General features: G+C 39.7%; 1 protein-coding gene across 1 annotated transcript in view; it reads left to right on the top strand.

The window, feature by feature from the left end:
• SHB (SH2 domain containing adaptor protein B) overlaps positions 1–16,687 on the top strand; it is a 74,870-nt gene that overhangs the window by 14,422 nt on the left and 43,761 nt on the right. The window contains exon 2 of the mRNA XM_031609033.2: positions 5,084–5,201. Coding sequence (XP_031464893.1) covers positions 5,084–5,201 — 118 coding nt within the window. The remainder of the gene's footprint in view (positions 1–5,083; positions 5,202–16,687) is intronic.

A 16,687-nucleotide genomic window follows, 5' to 3' on the forward strand; every position in this document is an offset into this window, starting at 1 on the left:
TAGAAAACCAAATTGTTTTTCTTCTCTTTCTGTTGAGGAATTCTTAATCGTGTCTTGAATTTCCTTCATATGATTGATATTTGGTAATCCTGGTTTCTGAAGATGCTGTTGGCTATGCTTCTGGACTTTATCTTTCAACTGACTTTTTTTTCTTTTTCCTATATGCCATTCTTCCAAAGGCAGAACTGATTCACTTCTGTTGGAAAGAAAGATTAATGTAATCAGATAAGTGTAAGTACGTGTGAATGGATTACGCTGCAATAATATTCAGCGGAAAAGTAGTTTATTTGAAAGATTGAAAGCAAAATTTGTTTGTTTTATTGTTTGTTTTGTGTTTTTTTTTGTACAGACTGGTAAGAGTGAGTTATGTAGCTGTCTTACCTCTTCGGTCTGCCTGCACTCTGCTCAGTTAAGTGATAGAAAGAATTTGTCTAAGCATAATCCTAAATTTGTTTCTGAAACTGCAGTCTAAACAGCCTCAGTGTTGAGGCTTGTTCACTCCATAGCATCTGGAATACAGGCTTCCCAGACCCTATAGTGACAGGCTTCCTGCAGTAACACAACTCAGCTCAACACAGTGCTTACACTGTTAAAATTCATGGTCTTCCTTTGTGGTAGAGGAGCCAGTCCCTAGTGTATTAGGGTCTGAGCTGTTATACTCAAAACATTACTTCCATTTTAAAGACAGACTGTGTACTGAGTTGAGTCTGAAATTCATCAGCCATCCTGAATTATGCTGAATGGATGGGATCTCAGCCTTTGGTTTGAGTAGATGTGATATTTGCCAGGGTTCCTCCTAGTACATGGAGCTGCCTCTAAGTCTCTAGAATGGTGAGGACTTGCAGTGCTCCTTCTTTGCATTAGGAAAACCTAGTTAGACTTTCAGCCACTGATATAGTTAATTATTCTGCTGGTGTTTGTAATTTGGGAAAACCAGAAAATGTTGAGACAGGTGACTACCTTCAAAATAAGGCATATGCCTCAGGATCTCTTGTTGCTGTCTGCTATGTGTTGAAATGCTTCTACCTGTTCTGTAGGGTGAGAGTATAGTTTTGAGGTTTTAAGTGTGGGTTTTTTTTGTGTACTTTCACTTGAAGATGGAGCAGAAAGCTTTTGCTTTAACTCTAGGGAAAGAAAAGGTGAGTGGTGCTGGCTGTGTGACTTGGGATGAGCTGACTTGTAGCAAGTTTGGAAAGTGGTCAGCAAAACTGGTTCGCTCAGGGTCCTAACAGCTGTGATTTGCCACCCCTTTCCCACTGTACTTGGTGTTTGTTTGCTCATCACATGACTTGTTTCCACAGTTGAAACCCCTAGAAGTGGTGCCCGTTCTTACAATGGAGTAGTGTCAGTGTGAACATGTTGCAGGGCAGAATATGATGGGGTAGTAAAACAGATGCTGTTCAGGAGTCTTGTAGTTTTTGTGATTCAAATGAAGATGTCATACAGCTACTTCATCGATGGAAGTAGTGACAATTGTCAGAATAGCCTGGGCACTTCAGGCAAAGTGTAATGTATGTCAACAGCATCACTGTCACATGCTAGAACAGGTGTGCTTTGATTTCCACAACAGACCTTACTGTATGGGGAAACACAAATTTAGGTCATTCTAACTTCCATTCAGAATGGCAGCTCTGAGCTAGGACCTGTCATAGGCTCTCATGGTTTGTTATTTACATTTTTGTTTACTGTCAAAGCATATTTGCACTGGGGAGGTGGAATGCCTAACTTTTGCTGCACAGTGATAGGATAAGCTCTGCACCAAAGTGCACTATTCTTCTGGTTGTAATAGGGAGAGGTCTTCACTTCTCCCCATTTTTCTTGATCATGGATTGTCTATCTGAAGTGGAATCATCAACATTTTTCTGTAGTTCATGGTTTCACCATTGAATAGTATGCAATGTAAGTCAGTTCAGCAAACTGAGACATTTGGAATCTTCATGGCTGCCTGTGGCCATCTGGGGATTTCTTGATAGCTGTGATTCATTTTGACAGTTAAGACCTACATGAAGTATGGCTGGATTTGGCAAAGGGAAGAGATGAGTTACCTGTGTCCCACTGAGGTCAGACACTGTGTGAATGCCCTGTCTAGCCTTTTGCTAATAGAACCTCAGTACATCATTACTCTGTGTTTGTGGCAGATAGAGTAGGTGCAGCATCAGCTCGTGAGTGTCCTGATCACTTCTGGGAGAAGTGTCTTGGTAGATGACAGCCGGCATCTATTCCCTTTTTTCTCCTGTTTGTCCATCACTAATGTGGTGGATCAATCTGGAAGCCAGTCAAATAAGTTTAGCCACTTGCCTTGGAAATACACTTACCCCAAGATGTGAATGTGTGTGCATGCCACAGGTTGGAATCACCTATGCTGGCTTTGGCCACTTGAACTACAAAAGAGATGACTGAGACCACTTTTCTAGGCAGTAGATGAAAGGTTTTTGAGAGAGAAATGCATGACACCAGCGTCTCCATCTGAAACACTGATGAGCATTCATGAATGTGGAGGCACTTCATTATTGTATGGGAAGCCCTGTTCCCACATGCCTGTGGTGGGAAGGATGGCAGCATCTTTTCCACGTGGCATAGAGATAGAGATTATTCAGATCTCAGTCTGCAGAGCCTCACTGCACAGCAAGGAGTATACATGGTGAATATTAGCTGGTAAGCAGAACGTGCACAATTGGCTGACAAGATAGTTCTTGGTGAGATTGGTATTATAATTAAACTAACAAATATATTAATTTGAGGTCTTGATGGCATTTTTGAATTAAGCTTTTTTTTTTTTTGCAAGAAGTATAAAATTGGTAGCTGTTAACAAGTACAGAAGAACTCAAATGTTGCTACTGGCCAGCTGCCATACCTAGGCTGAGAATTTATACATTTGAACATAAACAGAAACCGTAACAGTCACTTGAAGCTTTCTTACAGCTTCTATCTGTAGAGCTACTTTTAATAGAGAAGTACAGGTGCACAGCTTGAGGAGGGGGAGGCAGACTGCTATTTCTGTACTGTAGAGTGGGTTGGAGATTTGTGTTTTCTTCAGGGGCCTTTTGGAGAAATGTTTGCTCAGTCTGATAACTCTTATAGGTGATCTGATTGAAAATATGGTTATAATTTGCTATACACAATTGCTTAGTGCTTTGACAGTACTATTCCTCAGGATGGGAGGAGTTGCATCACTGTTCAAGCTAGGGGAGATTTTCACACTGGGGAACACAAGTTTCCTGGTCTGGGACAGATTCATGGATACTATTATAAAGAATATAATAATGAAATAATGTGCATTTGGACTTTTTTTTTTTTTTTTTACAAATCTTCTAATTGCTAGCAAGCAAATTTTATTTTATTAGATCTTTTGAATATCAAGTTAGTTGCTGAAGTCTTTGTGTTCACATTAAGTATCACGAGCTCTTGACTATTAACATTATCAGTCTAGATTTTACCTCATTTGACAGAATTTTGTCTGTATAATTTTCCTTTTTCCTAATTTGCCAAAAAAAAATATACTGGGAGAAATATCAAGTAACTGTCTGTAAGATTGTTTTCTGCTTCATGTTTTGGCATAGATATGCTAAGGATAGGCAGATATTACATGTTGACATTTGTAATAGGAGAGCAGCAGGGAGCCCATATTACAATCAGCTCTTGACAGGATTGCATCAGAAGCGTAAATGGATGGGCATTTTCAGCTGCAGGGCTTTTAGAGATAAACCTCGCCTTTTGAGGAGCAGAAATTAGTGCTGCATGATGCACATTGTTGCCTTTGTCTTAAGTCTGCGCAGCAGCTGACACGTCTCTGATTTGCAGCTGATTTGCTGCTTGGGCATATGTTGCCTGTGATGGGGGGAGGGGGCTTTTCTCCTTGGGGTTTCACAACAATGAGACCATCATTTTGGTTCCTGCCAGAGAGATAACTATTTTTTTCCTCCCTCTATTACCTTGTCAGTCTGATGCTTTCATCAAACAGATTTCCAAGCACTTTCAACTCTAAGTGATGGAAAACACACTTGATTTCTAATTAAAATGTCAATCCAGGACTGCTTGGTAACCCAGCTGTTAACCTCTAACTGGAGGACAGCTAAGCCTTGCTCTGACATTTATGCCTTTGTGGTCAGTGGTAATAAATGTGTCTTCAAAAATCCCCTGCTGGGACATGCTTGAGAGTGGTGTTTTTCCTCTATCTGGTGGGATATTCTGGCAGGTGGAGTTGGAGCAGATGCAGCTTCAGTCTGAGAGCTGGCACTGAACCCCTGGTTCTTTGTTTAAAAAAAATTGGAGCTGTTGGCATAGCAAGCTGCTTTCTGTCCCACTGCTACTGGTCTTAAAGATGTAAAACTGGTGGGACAGGAAGAGTCATGGTTGAAAAATCCCTCTAAAGGAGACTTGTCTACAGGACAGAATCCTTCAGGCTTTCCCTGCCCTGAACAGGGGACTGGGCAGGGTGGGTTTGATTCCAGAAGAACGATTTCACAGTTCTTTGGTTTTTGGCAGTGAGAGACAGTAACCTGCTGCTGCTTTCTCAGCTGCTGACTCCTTTTCCTGTCCTGCTTCACACCTGCATGCTCTGCAGTAACTTTCACATGAGGGCTTCTCTCATTGCTCTGGCTCCCTTGTTGGCTTCTGGAAACAATATTGTCTCAGCCCCTTCGGCAACAGGGAGAAATGATTCCTAGCAGCTGATAAATTGTTTAGCAATATTGTGAATTGTGTGCTTTTTTTTTAACCAAATAATAGCAAAAATCTCTGTTAAGAATTACGCTGAATTGGATATGCTGAGTGCTTAGATGCTTCTAGTTTGCCCATCCCAATTATTCTGTATCTTCTGCTAGTTGGATAACTTTTGATACACAGCCTGTTTTTTGTACAGTCTCTGGGATGAAAAGAAGTAAGTGTATTTTAGCACCATTTAGTCAGTGGTCCTCAGCAGTTCTATCTGTCCTCTGAACCAAGGTTGTAGTTGTAATCTGAAGATGGTGTATGACGCATTCATCTGAATGAAACTTCAGATTTTTTGCCATTAGGGTGATACTGCATTCTGGTTTGCATGTCTGCCTAGAGATCAAGTAACATTTACTTTCCTGTCTTTCAGGTCTTGATAGCTGATGACTACTCAGATCCATTTGATGCCAAAAGTGAGTTGAACAAAATGGTTAAAGGGGAGAACACTGGCTATATGGAACCATATGAAGCCCAGAGAATAATGACAGGTAAGAAAAGAAAATTGCACATGGAAGATTTAGCTGTATGGCAGTTCACTTGGATATTACAACTGCTGTGAAACCAAAATGTCTTTTAACGTGCAAAACTGTTTTGTTTCTGAAAATGTCAGATAGTAACAGTAACTGCTGTGAAGGCTTTTCATGTGCTTGTACCTGCCTTGAAATCTAAAAATACTGCTCTGGAGCTGGCTGTCAAATATAGATGGTTTGTATTGTCATGTAGTGAAGTGAAAAAGTGAGCATGGGGGCTGGAGTCTGCATTGCCTTGCTTGGTAATGACAAGGTTATCATCTGTGCACATAGCAAGAATGGCCAAAGCACAATGTTTTAGGGTGAATTAAAACAAGTTGATCAATTTGCTTATGGCCTTTTTTTTCCTCCTTCACGTTCAGTCTTCTCAGCTTTCACTCTGTTGCAGGATAGCTACAAAGCTACATCTTCATGTTTCTTCCTTCCTTCTCTAATGGTTTTCTGGGACCATGCACCAAATGAGACACTTTAGGATGCTTGTAAGCCTTTAACTGATGTTCTTGATGGTTGTCTTCCTATTGTGTTATGAAGGGGTTTGTAATTGCAGAGTTGTAGGAATTTGGAGTAATCCCTTTGTCATCATATGCCTTCTCGTCTGTGTGTTTCTCTGATGTGATCTGCATCCATTCCCTATTTGTTGGCTGTGTAGTCTAAAAATTTCTGAGGTCTGCAGACATAAATTTTTTAAATTACAATGACTTGATATAGTACATACCTTTGTGCAGATAGGTTGTGCTTCTCTTGTATTTCTACAGCTGATCCTTTTACTGTCATTGTGAGGTAAAAGTCACAGCTGTGTCCAGATAACTTCATTGTATGCTTTCCTTTTCTATTGGACAGTTCCTTTTTGGGGCAATCAGAAGACTAATTGATAGAGAAAGATGAGGGTGTTATATGCAGAGATCATTTTTCATGCAGATGTTCCTATTTTTCTCTTCTTCAGTAGATTTTCTGATGAGATGTTCAGGAAATTTCTTGTTGACTGTATTGCTTGAAATTTCCAATAGAGGGACTGGGAGATCTTACTTCTTGTTGTTGTACATCTATTCATTCTAGCTGAGTAATCTCAGAAAAACAAATTGGTTCAGATGAGTTCTTGCTGCTTGCACACCAGTGCAAGCGTTGGTAATTTCAGCTTTGAACTTTTCAGTGCATTGATTTTTCTCTTTCTATTCTCCTAACAGAAACTTATGCCACTTTCTTTTCGAGGATTAGCCATAATAAATGGATGCTTTATTGTACAATACTGGGTGGCATAGCTATAGCGAGGGATAGTAGATGTGCGTACCTTTGCGGTTGCAAGAAGCTGTCACCCACCCCCTTGACCAACCGTGGAGTTTGTTGCAGTCATAAACTGTTAAATTTGCTTTGTGTTAAAGCAAACATTTGTTACAATCAAACATTATGAATGCTAAAAGCATTTGAAACTGCTCTAACCATGTATAATCATATAGAAAGTGTTCTACTGGATCAATCAAACGCGTATTCAGAAGGTGCGTGAAACTCTACTGAAGACATTTAGTGTGTTGTGATCTGGGTGATTAGCTTCCAGTCATCTTGTCCTGATGCGGGTAGAAATGAAGTCTCCTCGTAAGTCTCCCTGAGATCAGGTTATATTCCGTAGTTTTCAAGCATGTGTTTTTATATTTGTTTATTTGAATTTACATTTGTTTTACTTGACAAATGAAAAAATAAAGGTGTCTTTTTGGGGAGTTCTTATAGTTTGTATTTCCCAGGTGAATTTTAGTACTTAGTACTTGTAAAGAAGTCATTTGGATTATAGTTTGGCCACAGTGTTTAGTTTGCTGCTTTGTTTGTGGTGTTTGTTAGCCATACGCTCTGATGTGGATGTTCATATGGCTGTCTGTTTAGCTTAACTTATATAGTGAAGTCCTTGACTGTGTTAAGGATGGGCTAATTCCAAATGGGGGCAATCTTTTTATTGCTTCAAAATGCAATTAAAGGGAGATGGTTAAAAGAGCTACTCTCCATGCTTTCTGGTTGTTAAGTGAGAAGATTTAAATTATACTTGAGATGCAATATTAAACACGCAAAGGACAGTATAAGGGAAACAATCTGTCTTGTGGCTTGATAGAGAGGAATATGTCCTAATTGACATGCTAGCCTTTCACTATGAGCTAGTTAAAAAGTACCTTCTCAGAGATGACTGTAAACAGATATTTGTAGCAGGAACACGGGGGTATTGGCTCACAATCTTCACTTTGTCAATCACAACTTGTTTTCTATTTCTCTGCCCTTACTGATGTTCAGCATAGTGTGGCAGAGTGTAGAAGTGTGTAAATTCTTCATAAGACAAGATCTCGGGTACCACAGCTATCACTGTCTTTAGCTCTGTAAGTCTGCTGTTCATTTTTACACTATCGTGTTACACAGGTAGTATGCAAGGGTGTTTAATGCAACTTGTCAGCTCTGCAAATGTTTCCAGTTTATGCTACAGTTGTATTAAAGATAATGACAATAACATAGCTTGACTATGCAAAAGTTTCCCCCAATTGCTCAAGATCAGGCTATCTTGACTTTGTAGCTATTATAGGTCAAAACAACACTACCAAAGAAGCCTCAAGTGTTAATACTTAAAAGAAAAACTGCAGTGCGTTTTCCTTTTCTTGAAGATTAAATGGAGGTTACTCCTATTATGGAAGAGAATTTCCAATTCAGTCTGCTTATTCTAGCCAAAACTCAGGTTTAGAACTTTTGCTGCTTATATTTCCACGAAGCAGTCAGCAGGCCATTCTATGAACAGCACATTGTCAGCTAACACGGCCTTTTTTTCTTTTACAGTTATTTTGACATATGCAAGGGCTTGTTTGAAATCAGGGCCTGCAGGTTTTTTTTTGTGCATGTTGTATGCTTCTTCAAACAGTAGAGTTTTTGGCAAAGGCAAGTCTCTATATGAAAAAATTCCCTGTTACTCCAGTTTGAGAATATAAGATTACAGCTGGATAGAAATTTTTAATGTCTTAAATGATATGTTCATTAGCAACTCTGTTTTTCACTAAAATCTGTGGACATTCATAATTGTGGACACTCCAGGTCCAGAACAGAGCAGTCAGTATCTAGATGCGTAGCCTATGAATACTGGTAAAATCTTGTTTGTTCATCAGCATTGGTCTTGCCTTCTTTGAACTGTTTGACTCTGAGAAATTGATTCTTAACTGACACTTAAAAAGAAAATAAGCCTTAAAGTGGATGACTTCAATAAACTGGTTAATAGTCTATTTGATTCTATGCTGTCTGTGGTAGAATTTGATTTAATCATGCTTGAATTTTCTTCTGCTTACAGTATTATCAAAAATAATGTCTTTTCAAATTTGCAGTTTTGTCAATTGGAGGAAAGCAACCCCTGTGCCTTCAATCCTGTGAAGATTCTGAGGAAAGGCTTGACCTGAGGCTTAGGCAGAGCATTTATGTTTATAATAAGGTGTTATCTGATGGCAGCCATCCATATCTGGTGGCCTGAGCTGATATCTGCAGATTTCTGTCACACCCATACAGAGGTGGGGAGAAAATCCCTGGGAATCCAGTTTCTTTGTGCTTAAAGCATGGTTGCATATTTGCCATACCCCTGTTCTGTCTGGGGATTTGCTGTATCAATGTAAATAGATAATGTTCTACAATCTAAATATCTGACATACTGTACCCTGAATGGAGTGAGATCCTGGCTGCTATCATGCATGCCTGGAAACAAGTACGGATAGCTAAGATGTTCTGGTTTCTAAGAATTCTGTGTAGAATTCTTAGAGAGAATTCTCAAGAGAGAGAAGTTACCTGCTAAAAAGGTAATAGCATTGCTATACCACCTGAATAACCTCGTCCTCATCCAAGAAATAAATGAAGAGCTGAAGATAAGAGGAGAAAGAAAAAAACAATCAAAGATAACATCGCTGTGATTGGTAAAGCTGCTACCCAGATGCTCATTTGCTTCCAGGCTAATAGCTGAAATAATTGTTCCCTCTGCAACAGCAGTATAAAACCTTTCTGTTCCCTTGCAGTGGGTGGGCTGTCTGTTCACACGTGTTGTACAATATTCCCACTATTTTCTTATGCATGCTTTCAATGCTTAGTTTTCCCTTAGCTTCAGTCAGCTGCCTTATGCTAATTACGATACCCGTTGTAGGAACAGGTGAAGGGAACTGTGCTTTCATAGCAAGCATTGTTGTTTGGATCAGACCTGGGAGATGAAATGTGCTTAGGAGAGAATTCCTCAGAGGAACTGGGACTGGAGCTGCTGCACTCCAACAGAAGTGAGTGACTGAGACCCTGCCAGGCTAGTGTGGTAATGCTAGAGACATCCAGATTTTTTGGATGTCATGCATTCGTCTCAAGCAGCGATGGGGAGGTTAAAAAAAAATAGAAGTCTCAGTTGAGTATTTACTCCTATCAGCCTGCACTGGATGTCAAATGATGCAGAGGACTCTGTTTATTTTCTGTGGTGCCTAAGTGGGGAGAAATCTGAGTGATTTTTTTCCCTATTAAAATTCCATATGACTGTATTACTGCCACGTGAGCTTCCCTGTGGGGAGCTCAAAAGGGGGTAGTGCCTTTCCCCCACCCTATGACAACTGCATGTGGTGACTCAGCTCTTCCAGGTATCTGTGCTTCTCAGAAGGAATTAGTCAGATCTTCATACCATGTGCAATGCTTCTGGTCAAATGCCAATTCAAGGCAACACATCACTATCTTTTTGTTGGACTACAGAGCTCATAAAAGCTCACATTATATGGAGAATTCAATTTTAGATCATTGCCTAGATGAAGTCTGTACTGTCAGCCTGTCAAGGTATCATAAAGAATGATGGCAACAAGAATGAGATAAAAGGGCAACAGATGCATCTATTTAACTTACTGTTTGGCATTGAAGGAAGCTTCTTACCTCCAGTGTATGATTCTTGAGTACTCAGTGCCTGACATGACAAATGCTGTTATATTAAAAAAACAGCGTATTTGAACAATTCAAAAACAGAGGATTGTTAGTCTCAAATTGATTTGAAATCAATTTATCAAAAATGTGTGGGTTTTTTTTTTTTACTAAAGAGGAAGATGAGGGTAAGGCTGTGTAAAAGCACACTTAGAGGAGTGTGTTGGCAGCAGAAAACTGCTGTCCTTTCCAGATCAGAAGCAGTGTTTTCTCTGTGCTTGAATGGGGAACGAAGGAAGATTTGGGCAAACAAGGCCTTTGAGCATGGATCTTGGTTAGGAAGTTGAGGTAAGTATACAGTACATCAGTGCTCTTATTTCTTAGAGGTCTTAATAGGCCTTAGGTCTGTGCTCTGCCTAGGAATTTAAATGTGCCCCTTGTTTTTCTTTTGCTTTTTTACACATCATTTAGTATTCGGCCAGAGGCTTCAGTCTCTGCTTAGAGCTCTGGCCTCTCTTTCATGCATCTAGCTCAGGGAGATGCAGTAGACAGGGAGAAAACCCACCTCTTGTATTTCAGACTGCTGCAAGATAACAGTGAATGGCATTTCTGAAAATAGTCACCTTTTCTGAGATGTAACTTGCCTTGTGTTCCACACAGAGTAAATGCTATGTTGTGAACAGGCTTCAGAAGTCCATCATAATGCAACTGATAAAGTACACACTGGGCTTGTCTTCTTTGGAGGCATTCCAGGCAAGGTTGGATGGGGTGCTGGGCACCCTGACCTAGTGTGTATCAACCCTGCCCATAGTGAGGGTTGGAACTAGGTGATGTTTAAGGTCTCACCCAACATAAGCCATTCTACAGTTCTGTTAGGGATAACTTCAGAGGTAACTCATGGCTATTTCAGGAAAATTAAAGGCAAAGGGTCAGTACTGGACCGTAGGAATTTTGTTTTGTTTTTTTTTATGTATTTCTTGCAAGAGATTACTTGCACAGTTGTCCTTGAACTGGACATGTTAGATCTTGTAGGTAGGATATGCTGATTCACAAGATGTGTGGAAGTGCCAATGTGCATGCTTTTGAGTTGGTCCTGAATCAGCACAGCATCATGCTGCCAATATCCTTTGGATAATGAAAGATGTAAGTAAGTCCCAGAAGGACTTCTGCATGTAATCTGAAAGGAGCGTGTCCTTCCCTATGCAAGTCCAACATGTACAAGACAGATTGACTAGATCAACTTCTATATGTATTCCAGGAATGGCCAACAGCTACCGGAGAAAGTTGTGTATGCTAGATTCGAGGAGCTGGAAAGACTTCCCATGAATGCTTTAGAACATTTGATTCAGATGCCTGTTGTCATCTTACAGTCTTGCCTGTGGTTTTCAACATGTTCTTCAAGCTGGATGATGGCGCATAAAATCACAGAGTCATAGAATGGCCTGAGTTGAAAAGGCCCTCAAAGATAATCTAGTTTCAACCCCCCTGCCACAGACAGGGTCGCCAGCCACTAGGCCAGGCTGCTCACAGCCACATCCTGCCTGGGATCTACACCATTATAAAGTTTTGCAGGTGATGCTAACAAGGATTTCAAGTAAAAATTCACTGGTTTGTCCACACGCTCACAGCATTAGCATCCTCCTCTCTATTTTTTCTGTATATTTATTGTCTGGTTTCTATCCGCATCATTCTGACTATGCAGCAGAAGAGCAATGAGAAAGTTTGACTTTCTGACACCTAAGGTCCTTCACTATCTGCAGAAAGCATGCAACCAGTGCTAGAACAGCAAGCACCTTCACACACTTCATTGCTTTTTTTTCTAGGTACTGTAGTAAGAATCCATGCCTGAGTCATGGCGGCATCTCCAATGCATGACAGATAGCCTAGGAAGAACAGCTTCATCTGTCTTAACTGGGAGCTCCCCATGGGCATCCTGGGAGCAGTAGGACTGTCTTCCTTCAGGCTATCACAGAAAAATGCTGGGAGTGTACAGAAAGCAGTATTCCCATGAACCTGCACCTACTTCAGAAGGCCTTGACTGTCAGTTTCCCCTGTAACTAAAGAGGCTGTTTTTTTGTTCAGACATGTAGGTTCATCTGAATAGTCACTACAGTGCACTGGTGGTGAGTCAGGTCTTGTAAAATCCTTCTTCCTTCACCAGGTTGCCTCTGGCACGTTGTTGGCTGGCGCCAAGTTTCCAGCTGCAAATAATGCAAAAAAGAACAACGATAATTGCTTTGATAAATACTAGCCTGGATATAGCAGTATGTATAGCATGAAATGTTTAAAAAAAAAATTTTTGGCCTCTTCAAGGTGGCTGAGCCAAGTAAACCAACCAGTGATCTTTCAGCACTGTAATGGCTCTTCAGTTTAAGATTTGCTATTTGCTTGAACTTGAATACTACAATCAGCTCTAGTCAATATGTAAGAGTTAGTGTGCCTATCCACTAAACTTTACAGTGGATGTTGTTTTGAAAAAACTTCAAGTTGGTTCTCTCGCACCTACATACAGTTTTAGATTCTGCTTGAAAGTTTAATATTGTGCTAGTCGTGGCTAGAAGTTGGCCCCAAGTGGGAATTTAATCCATCATCAATCCACTTCATATAGTATTGTGGATTTGTCACTAGGACTTATATATATATATTGCTAAATGGTGTGGCTGCATGCTGGTCATTCTAGCACAGCAAGATTTGTTTTTCTTCAAGTACAAGGTGGGAAAAAGTGCGAGGTAACTTCACTCTTGAAATTTGATGTGTATGTTCTCTCAGCTCTTGGTTTACCATTGCATTGGGTGAAGTTCGAAGTTCAATAGCGTACAGACAAGAACTTTTGACTAGTAACGAGACAGATTTATTTACATGTTAGGAGCCCTGTAAAGGACTGCACTGGAATATTAAGAAAACTAAATTTAGTTAGACACCTCCTGTGCTTTGGAATCTATTTAAAGTTGTTTCTCGCTCTGTTAGAAATATCTTAACTATCCCATTGTTATTGTGTAGTGGAAAGCAATACAGAAGACGACTCCTTACTTTCCATTAGGCCTGATTTGCATGAGTTGAGGCAGAACAGAAATAATGCTGAGGCTGCTTCAATGTAAGTCCTCACCTTCTCTCTAAGCAAAGCAGCCTATCTCACATGTTCTTTAGATTGTGCATCACTTTAGATTTGTGGCTGGTGGCCACCATGTACACTTTGCACCCCATGGTGACTGCGAGAAGATAAAGCCAGAAATTCTTTTCTTGGGAGGGAATGCAATGTGCTGTGGTTGCTATAATTGGCTGCATAACGGGGGGTGGAAACCAGCTATACATAAAATGAATAGCATTTCTCTATATTTAACTCTGTCTCCTCCTCTAAAATAATTTAAAGCATTCTCCCTAATGTTTAACATGGTGTTGCTTGCTGCTTAGAGTAGTGCATACCAGCCTACAAATATATGAAAATAAAAAGAAACAAATCTTCTCTACTATGCACAGTTGAGTAAAAGTAAAAAATAAGGCTTGGCCTTTTCCTAAAAGGGTAACCCTTCCCCTCCAGCCTTGGTCTGAAATTGGAACTGGGAGGACAGATTTTGTGTATTACTGCACCATACGTTGGTTTTATAGGCAAGAGCTCAACACTGGAGTCAGAATTGCAAAGGTACCAATTCCTGTGGTAATTTCTGGCTACTAATTTAGAACAGAGAATGTTAAGCTAATGCACAGGATTCTGTTGCCTTAGCTTTGGTGCAGAAATATACTATGCAAAATGGGTTTAAAATAAGACTAAAAGGTTGTCTATTTTTCTTGGAATTTTTTTTTTTTGGCCTTTTTTTTGTCTTTTTCAACACTTTCATCTTCGTAGGACCAGATGCAACCTGGAAATGAACTAAATGGTAAAATTTGAATCACAGGTTTTAGTTCAAAGATGTTAACTGTTGGCAGTTTTTTGGTTTTTTTTTGGTGGGGGGTTCTGTCACTTCTCATAAAGATGACTTTTTGACTTTTGAAGTAAAAAGGAATTTCTATCCGTAGTTGACAGTGCTGAAGAAAAATGTCCTACTGGAAGTCCTTTGTATTTTCTTATTTATTGTTAACTGGTGAAGGTTTCTGTTTTCTGAAGTACTTCACAATTACTCTTATCTATTTTCTCTTTTTCCAGTTACTGCTTTTCCACTGTATTATAGTGAAATGGTAAGCTAGCTCAAAGTAAAATAAGTTGTTACAGTAAATATTAACACAACATTTGGTGAAACAAACACAATACTTTTTGGAAGGAGAAGATGCCTCTTCAACTGTAATATTTTGTCTAGCTTGCTGGTAAATGGATAGAATTTCTTTGCCTGCTGGCTTTTCAAATAAACCCTGAAAATCCATAGTGGCAATACATGAGTGAAATCTTAAGTAAATGGAGTCTGTTTCTGAAATCAGCTGGTAAATTGATAGCTGCACTTTCTCCTGCATCTTTTTATTGTTTTTTTTTTTTTTTCATAGTCCAAACCAGAGATTTTCTTATCTTTAAAAGTAAATGAAGATTGAAGATTCAGACGGTTCTGTCTGCTTGTTACAGAGGCATAACATCTTGCTTTATCAACTTGGCAGCCTTTTACTATGACTTTACAACAGTGTCACAAAATGGTCTTAAACTTCAATGAGAAATGGTCAGAAACTCAGCTTTTGTGCTCTGTGTTTTTTATGTAGACTGGTAACACAACATACAGCTTCTTACCTTCTCTGGTTTCTGACTATCAAGAGTTCTGCTTGAAAAAGCTCTTCTGGAGGATCTTAAGAAATAGCTGAGTTTGTATAGGTACTTGACTTTATGCTTGCTGACGTGATTTGAGGCCATTCTCTGCAGGAGCAGCCTGTCCTTTCTAGGTAGGGGCAAATAAGCCTCTTCTGGTTTTGGTCCGTGTTGATGTGCTGGTAAGAGCATTTGTTTCTGTTGTACTTCCACAGATAAAGATCTAGTAAGTGGGCGGTATGTTTATGCTTGCTCTGGGACCATGATGTGTTACTATGACTGGATTTCTTGAGCTATATCAAAATATCCAAAAAGAACATGGAAGAATTCAAACTTGGTTTGAGGTTTTTGTTGGTTCTGCCTCGCTCAATGTCATGAGTTGGTGAAATGGTGATGAGAAGTTTGTGCACAGCTTGGCATCACGAAGTGGGATGTAGGTATGCAAAACACTTGTTCTTGTAGTCCAGACTACTAATTAAGAACAAACCAGGCAAACTGCAGGGAAATAAGGTCTGCCTGTAGGAAACCAGGGCTTGTTTTGAATTCTGCATTTATTTTCTGTGTAGTAGGTAATTTTGAAAGCTGTGTGAAAAAAATGCTGGATCTTGTAGCTCTAGTGCTATAGTTCTCTTTCCTATGGTTTGTCAAACTGTTGCACTTGTCTAGAACTGGCTGCACGGCATTCAAGTGTGATGGCAGAACTGAGTCCTTTGGAGCTTTCCTGAAGGCTTGGAGAAGATGTTACAGCTGTAATGCAGCCTCTGGTGGGCAAGATGATGTCTGTATTTCTGTCTCAATTAAAATGAAAATAGAAGGAGAGAAGGGAAGAAGAATATCTTTCACATCTATCATTACTTTTGTGTGTCTTATGTGCTCCTTTCCTTGGGCTGCAAGATGCATCACCACTAAGAAAACTTGGAGTTATAGTGGAATATAGAGCAGATCAACAGGTAGCTTGTCCTAATCTCTTTTTGAGGATATTTGTGTGTCTTTCTTTAAATGCAGAATGTAACATCCAGAAACAAATACAGCTTTCTACAGTCATCTCTTTGGTTGTGGCTTTGTGCTTTAAAAATGTTTGCATGCACTCTCATTGTTGGTTTAAAGGCACATACTGGAAAATAAGTGTAACTGGAGAAATCATCAGAAAGTGTTGACTCAGTAATATGCAGCAGGATCATGGTTGGAATGAATTTTAAAATATGGTGTTATCTGACCTGACCTCAGTGGAAAATACCAGATGTTACTCTTCATGATTTGTGATGCTTCTGTTGCAAGGAGGGAAGAAAACTGATTAATGGTGTTTGCATGACTGTGGTTTGGTTTTCCTAAGAGCAGGGTCTGTTCTTAATGATGCTTTACTGAACGCTTGCCAGATTTATTTGATGTTGTTAGATATTTGTGCAAGCACAAACGCTCTTGGATGATAATGTGAAAGACTATATGCCTTAGTGTGTTTTGTCAATAGCTGCAAATATTTACACAGAACACATCAGGTTCTATACTGTTGTATGCAAGTGTTACCCCAAGGGAAAAAAAAATAATGCTGCATTACTAACAGATTTCTTTGTAAGAAGGCTTTCAATTAAAAATCAGCATCTAATTATGGTTTGTCTGCATATTCTAACAACTACAATAAGTTTGCAAACAAATGCAAGGTATTGAACAAGAGCAGCTGGACAGTTCCATGTAAAACAGTTAAGGCTCATAGATGCTGGGGACTGGTTGCACTTCCCATCCATCTCTTGCTGAGCTGACTTGATGAGAGAAAGAATCATAGACCAAGGAGGTTGAGCTGAAACATTTTTTCCTCAGTAATTTCAGTGTTCACATACCTTTCACT

Source organism: Phasianus colchicus, chromosome Z (assembly GCF_987193195.1).
Source record: "Phasianus colchicus chromosome Z, bPhaCol1.hap1.1, whole genome shotgun sequence".
NCBI lineage: Eukaryota > Metazoa > Chordata > Aves > Galliformes > Phasianidae > Phasianus > Phasianus colchicus.